At 40.2% G+C, this 7,880-nt stretch overlaps 1 protein-coding gene across 1 annotated transcript; it reads right to left on the minus strand.

Annotated features, from left to right (window-relative positions):
* Window positions 1-1,188: 1,188 nt before the first annotated feature.
* LOC148435862 (general transcription factor II-I repeat domain-containing protein 2-like) lies at window positions 1,189-1,932 on the minus strand. Its single transcript, XM_088465491.1, has one exon. The coding sequence runs from the start codon at window positions 1,930-1,932 to the stop codon at window positions 1,189-1,191; it is 744 nt and encodes a 247-aa protein (XP_088321617.1).
* Between the last annotated feature and the right edge of the window lie 5,948 nt (window positions 1,933-7,880).

The raw sequence follows: 7,880 nt of genomic DNA on the forward strand, positions 1-7,880 counted from the left end.
ACATGAAGGTGTATGGTTTTGTTGACATATCACCAAGTACTAGAATAAAGATGGGTACACACTATAGTATATGTTGTTCAATCTTACAATCCATGATGTAGTGAGTACCCCCAATTTCACCCAATTAATCTTTCGACAAAACAGTGTAGTTACGTTATGCATGTTACAATATATTGCCCCATCGTATGGCAGATCGTGTAGAGCAGTGGTCTCCAACCTTGAATGGGGTGAGAGCTACTTAAGAAAAATGAAATGTCTTGAAGAGCCACATTTTATTTTTGAAAGCTAAAATCTGGCTAATAACCAAATTTTTAATTGAAAAACAACAATGTATTATTACAGTGATAAAGAGGTATATTTAGTTATTTACTAAGCTTTGGATGGAGAGAAAATGAACAGAGATAAATTGCCAGCCAATCAGCTCCTGTGATTTTTCAAACACAGCCTGTGACATGGCAGTTGGGAGCTGGTTGGCTGGGACTTTATCTCCACTTTACTTTATCTCCATCCAAAGCTTAGTAAATAGTCCCATAGTTGCAATTTGTAAATAAAGAACAGGCAATTTTTAATGAGATGGCTGGCACTCCAAATTTTCCAAGATTGTTTTAAAGTTTGGCTGGTAACCTGAAACTCCCATCCTAACACAACTGTCAACATGTTCATTAGTCATCCTGTTCCTATATTTGCTCTTCACTATCTTCATTGTGGAAAATGAAGACTCACACAAATAAGTCGAGCAGAAATAAGATTTCACACGAAGTGCCACTCGAAGCAGAATTGAATATTTATCTTTCGGTAGAAGAGGCCAAATGCTGTTTGAAATTTTGGATCCAGAGGCAATACTTTTCACTGAAAGGTCACTTTGCAGTGTTACAATCTCCATTTCTGTTGATGGTATATCTTCCTGAAAGAGTTGTTCAATAAAATTGGAGATATGTTCAATGTCAACTTCCATAAAAGGGAAAGAAAGAAACTGAACAAGGGGCTCAATTGTTTTAAAATCAGTGAAACGCCACTTGAACTCTGCTATTAGGTGGGAAATTATTTCAATATGATTTTCACATGAAGGACTTGGATTTTCCTCTTTTTCAATTTCCTCCATCAAACAAGGGAAATGTTTGACATCACCTTTATGGAGATTCCTCTCCCAAAACTCAAGTTTGTGGCAAAATGCCTGAATGTCCGATATCATCTGGCTAATATCTTTGTCTTTACCCTGCAATTGAAATTCAGTTCATTCAGTCTCTCACTTATGTCGACCAAAAATGCAAAATTCTGTTTCCACTCAGGATTTTTAAGTTGTGGGAAGTTCTCACCATGTTCTTGCAAAAATAAGATGATGGCAGGCAAGACTTCTCTGAAACGGTGAAGGACTTTGCCCTTGCTTAGCCAATGCACTTCTGAATGTAACAAAAGATCCCCGTACTGGCAATCCAGTTCTTCAGCAAAAGCTTTAAAAACCCGTCTTTGGAGAGCATGGGCTCTAATTAGATTGACAATTTTAATAACAAGCTTCATAATTTTGTTTACTTTTAGAAACTTTGCACACAGTGACTGTTGGTGAATAATGCAGTATTCCGATATAAACTTCGGAAAGCTGGGGTCCTTGTTACACAGTGCTAAAAGTCCATTATTAACACCTGTAAATGCTGGAGCTTCATCTGTGGTAATACAAACGAGTTTGTGAAGGGGGATTTTTTCTGAAGAAAAATACTTTGTGAGCTCTGCAAAAAGGTCTTCGCCTCTTGTACGTTCTTTCAAAGGAATAATTTTCAAAAGTTCTTCTTTAACACTAAAATTATTAAATGCCATCCTTACAAATGTAGCCAACTGTGATATGTCAGTTGCGTCAATGGACTCATCCAGCTGGAGAGAAAAATAGCAGCACTCGTTCAGATCATATTTTAGTTGACTGACAAAGTCATCTGACATAACCTCAACTCGCCTCATAAGAGTATTGGCTGAGAGAGGTGTACTCTTTATGGCGGAAATTATGTCTGATTTATTATTACATTTTTCAAATAACGCATCTGCTGCTTCCAAGAAAGCTTCTTAAATAATTTCTCCATCTTAAAATGTTTTTTTGTGCTTAGCAATTATTTGGGCCACTCGAAAAGAAGCAAGAGTGGCAGATGTGTTTTGTTCCTAATTTTAGAGAAAGCAGATTGTTGCCCAGTTAGTAGATTTTTTAATTGTTTCACTTTTTCTTCTCTTAAATCACTCCTTATGGGGAATTCCTGGTCAAATTTGGGATGGTTGGTTTTGAAGTGTCTTTCAACATTACACTTTTTTCCCACTGAAACACGAGATGCAATTGGGAAGCCGGCTGACATTATACCGACAGCCGGCTTCCCGACTGTCATATCCCGTAGAGGGTGAAATGCCGGGTGTCTAGATGTAGACGCCGCTCATTTCACCGATGCCGGGAGACCGGCGCCCGGCATCCCGATCGAACGGATGCTGGGCGCTGAGAGCGGACAGCTGCACGGAGGGGTTAGGTTTAAGGCTCCCGGGGGGACTTAGGGTTAGGCGCCCCCCCTGGGAGGTTAGGGTTAGGCTAGGGGGAGGGAGGGTTAGGGTTAGGAACCCCCCCCGGGGGACTTAGGTTTAGGCAGCGGGGAAGGGGGGGTTAGGTTTAGGCACTCAGAGGGGGGATTAGGGTTAGGCACTTGGGGGGAGGTTAGGGTTAGGCACCCCTAAGGGAGGGTTAGGGTTAGGGGGGTAGGTTAGGTTAGATAATACTTACCTAGGGACGATCGGGATTTCCAGCACTGTTGGGCTGCCGCTGCCGGGATCTGTTCCAGTGTTGGCCTAACGCTGCCGGGAATCCAACTGCCGGCCATGCGGCCGGCGGTATTACATACTGATTCCCTGAAACACTTATGCTGCACAATAAGCAAACACATTTACCTTTAACTTCTATGAAAGAATAATCATTTTCCCATTCAGGATGATAATGATAAGTCTTTTGCTTTTTGTTCCCACTCATTTTACTGAACAACACAATACAACTGAAAGTACATGAACAGCACTGATGATTTTGGTGGGATATATGTGTAATACAGAGTCACTAATGTACTATAGTCAAACTAAAAATTTTTTTGATGTGCTCAGTTGTGATGCTTGTGGACAGTGGTCAGTGGGGAGCAGGGTACTGCAGGATTATTTGTGCAGGCAGAATACAATTGATGATAAAAACAAGCAAGGATGAACAGCGCTCTATAATTAAAAGTAATTTGCAAATTTAATAATATTACCGGGTCATAACCCAAGTCACACAGTATACAGCAACAATAATAAATAACAAAAAATAATAATAAAAAATAATAAATGAATAATTGCACAAATCTTGTGTATATCTCAGTCCGCAACTTCTGGTCACAACTTAATGAATGTCCTTATGCTGAATATTAGTAAAGATGAATCAATGTCCAGCCAAATAATTACCCAGTCCAAATGTCACAAGGTGAGGGGTCCGCTTAGTGAATGTTGATGTGAGGGCAGATGCGGTTCCCCAAGGTGCAGACGTGTATAGGACTTGATGGGACAGGTCCAGTGTCCAAATATTTGGGGTCCAATTAGCGATGTAGCAGTTTGCACAATGATGTCCCCAGGGCACAGGTCCAATGGTGGATAGGTATAGCACTCCTCATAGATATTCACAGCAAGAGATGGTATCGGGCATAACGTTGGACCAGAAGAATACCACAAGATGTAACAGCCAATTTCTGACGCGTTTCGCTGTGTATAACTCACAGCTTTATCAAAGGTGTAGGTTATATGTAGAGTCTATTTATACCTTTATTCTAAAGATTGCTGCTAATTAGCAGCTGTTGCAATTAATCTTTCTAATTACATAATACACATAAATATCAATATAAAATAAAACCATAACAACGTATATATCTCTATGGGATGACAGACTTGGCGCGAACCTAGTTCATTCTTCATCACGACTATTTTCTTTTTCTCAACACTTTTTATTTGCAAGTTATGGGGACGGCCATGGGAACTAGGTTCGTGCCCAGCTACGCTAACCTATACATGGGTGAGGTGGATGACACACATGTGTGGGGCGGCGGGCTGGGCTCGAGCCTAGTTCTCTATGGCCGGTATATTGATGATTTTTTTATTATTTGGGATGGGTCCCTCACTTCAGCACAGTCTTTCATTTCTTCCCTTAATTCTAATAATTATAATCTTCACTTCACGTACACGTTTCACTGTCAACGTATTAATTTTTTGGATGTTTCCTTGGAGATATATCAAAATAGAATTGTTACTAGTAACTATATTAAGGACCAATGCTTTCCTACACTTTAGAAGTTCCCACCAGATGGCATGGAAACGCAATATTCCTAAGGGCCAACTAATGTGGTTGAGAAGAAACTGTTCGGACTTGATTAGTTTTAGATCACAAGCTGGCAATATGATGGATGCCTTCAAAATGAGAGGCTATCCATCACACCTCATTGAAAAAGCGTATTCAGAAGTATCGTCTATGGACAGAAAATCCCTATTAATCAATAATAAAAAAAACAACTAGAAATATGATAAAAACAGAAAGAAGGTTAGCCTTTATTTCAACCTACAATGATTCTCATAATGAAATAAAAAATATTATAACTAAGAACTATGGTATTTTAAAACAAGATAAGATCTTAGGTGGGTTGATTCCTCCCAAACCTATATTTACTTTTAGACGGAACAAATCTTTGAAAAATATGTTGGCTCCAAGCTTTTTGAGACCCCCTGATAAAACGAATATGAGTGTTACTTGGCTTCCATCCCGACCATCAGGGTGTTTTAAATGCGGGAGCAACAGATGTAGGACTTGTGAGTACATAACCAACGGTATTAAAAATGTCACTATACCTAATGGAGAAGAGACATACACAATTAAAGACTTCATAAATTGTAATTCTAAGTTCGTTGTTTATGTACTCACATGTGGTTGCAATCTGAAATATGTGGGTAGGACTACTCGGTGCCTTAAAACCAGGTTTATGGAACACCGGAGAAATATTATTAATAGATTGCCATCCCATAGTGTATCCCGACATTTTAACGAATTTCATGATGGAGATCCACATTCCCTGAAACTCACGGCGATTGAGAAGATCCCTACTACACCTAGAGGAGGGGATCGTTTTAGAGTATTGTGCAAACAGGAATTATTCTGGATATTTAAAATGGATTCTTTTTATCCGAGAGGTCTGAATGAAATGTTAGAATTGAATACTATTCCCAGTTAATATCAGACTACCTGTTTGTTTAGCCACAGATATATTAGTTCTTGACATATCTATTTATGTAGAACTCATTCCACATGAGCCCTTTATTCTTCTTCCTCTAGCTACACCATCCATTTTTCCTATTTTTTATATATTGATTGTTTATATAAAGAATTCTCTTTTTTGTAATTAATGGCCATAAAGATGGTTATTATTATATATATTTTATTATTATTTTTTTTTTATTCTACCATTTAGCCATTTATGTATTATGTTTAGGCTGGATTGTTTATATTATATGATTATCCCTAGTGGTGTGTAACGTATTGACATCATGTGACAGATGGAGAAATGTAACATCCATGATTCTCCAATATTGGCACTATCTGATCACTGTCTCTAATTTAATATAAAGACAGTGCTTTATTGATATCTAATTGTATTTGATTTACATACTTACCATCACAGGTTTATTATTTACGTTTGAGTAAACACTAATGGTTATGACCACATGATCTATTCTAGTACTATGTTTTGCACTGACGTCCCCATCACGTGTTTACGGATGGAGACGTCCGTGTATTTTTATGTCCGTGACATGTGATCACTATCAGATCACGTGAGCACCATCCCACTAGCTATCAGCTGTAGAAGGATATCTTCCAATAGTTTTCCGTCTCCTATCCACGTGAGTCTTGTTTACATCACGTGGACGGAGAAGATCGTCACTGGTAAGTGTGTACATTCCCGATATTGGTTAAATAAATAAATCAACCACTCGAAATCCCAATTGGATAAGTCTGTCATCCCATAGAGATATATACGTTGTTATGGTTTTATTTTATATTGATATTTATGTGTATTATGTAATTAGAAAGATTAATTGCAACAGCTGCTAATTAGTAGCCATCTTTAGAATAAAGGTATAAATAGACTCTACAGCCATATAACCTACACCTTTGATAAAGCTGTGAGTTATACACAGCGAAACGCGTCAGTAAAATTGGCTGTTACATCTTGTGGTATTCTATTGGTCCAACGTTATGCCCGATACCATCTATTGCTGTGCATATCTATGAGGAGTGCTATACCTATCCACCATTGGACCTGTGCCCTGGGGACATCATTGTGCGAACTGCTACATCGCTAATTGGACCCCAAATATTTGGACACTGGACCTGTCCCATCAAGTCCTATACACGTCTGCGCCTTGGGGAACCGCATCTGCCCTCACATCAACATTCACTAAGCGGACCCCTCACCTTGTGACGTTTGGACTGGGTAATTATTTGGCTGGACATTGATTCATCTTTACTAATATTCAGCATAAGGACATTCATTAAGTTGTGACCAGAAGTTGCGGACTGAGATATACATTTGTACAATTATTCATTTATTATTTTTTATTATTTTTTTGTTATTTATTATTGTTGCTATATACTGTGTGACTTGGGTTATGACCCGGTAATATTATTAAATTTGCAAATTACTTTTAATTATAGAGCGCTGTTCATTCTTGCTTGTTTTTATTTGTGCTATTGATTGAGGACTGACCATCCTCTTATTTACAGCTGCTCTTTTTATACTATATACCCACTATTAGCACTCTGTTAGTAGTAATACTGCTTCTACTTGTGTAGAATACAATTGATGGGCAGGTCCCACAACCCTTTCAAAGTGCCCTATCTCTACTGTGATGCTCATGGACAGTGACCAGTGGGGAGCAGGGTGCTGCAGGATTATTTGTGCAGGCAGAAGCAATCTGTACCTATTGTGATGTACATGGCTGTATTATGGTTGGTGGGACAGTGTACACTGTCAGTGCTGCTAATACAAACAGCACACAGTCAGCACTGCAAACACACATAGACAGCGCTGCTCTTTTCTGAACTATTTACGTGGCGAGCCTGCTAGCAGTGCTTCTTATGCACTTCCTCTGGCTGTGTATGATGTCCTATGCGCGGCTTGCCATAAAACGCACTCCTGTAGCGCTGTCCCACTCACCGTAAGGTGAGCTACCATCACGCTGCCCTACTCGCCGTATGGCAAGCTCCTGTCGCACTGCTCCACTCTGTGTAGGTGCACTACAGCCGCTCTGCCCCCGCGAGCTACTTGCATTGCAGCCGCAGTTGTCGACCGCTGGTGTAGAGCGTATGGCAACGTAATCAGGGCTGGCAACAGAAATCTTGGGGCCCGGTACACTGATATCTCTGGGGCCCCCTCCCTGCAAACAAAGGCAGATTCAATTATATGGGGATGCAGAAGAATTTCATTAAAAAATAAATTAAATTAAGTAAAAATACACTTCCACGTACCTTATCACACCGCCAGTGACTGTTCTAGTCCCCCCCAAAAAAGAAAAAACCCCCGCAGGGAGGCTCCATTTTCCGGGCGCCCGCTGAGATTTGTTACCGGCGGGCACCCGGCTCCCTTCCTGCAGCGGCAGTCGAAAGCCAGAACTCACTCCTATGGTAGGGACGTGATGATGTCTCTCCCATAGATCCGAGGAGCCGGAGCTCACTCCTGAGCTCCGGCTTCTGCAGAGAGCACTATGGGAGGGACGTCATGACGAGCATTACTAATGGGGGCACTACTAATGGGGACACTACTAATGAGGGCATTACTACTGTGGGCACTACTATAGGG

This window comes from Taudactylus pleione, unplaced genomic scaffold (genome assembly GCF_031769625.1).
Source record: "Taudactylus pleione unplaced genomic scaffold, aTauple2 ptg001990l, whole genome shotgun sequence".
Taxonomy (NCBI): domain Eukaryota; kingdom Metazoa; phylum Chordata; class Amphibia; order Anura; family Myobatrachidae; genus Taudactylus; species Taudactylus pleione.

What these genes read in the sequence shown, in the direction of transcription:
- LOC148435862 (XM_088465491.1), bottom strand. Translation starts at nt 1,932, where the DNA reads ATGTCAGATGACTTTGTCAGTCAACTAAAATATGATCTGAACGAGTGC.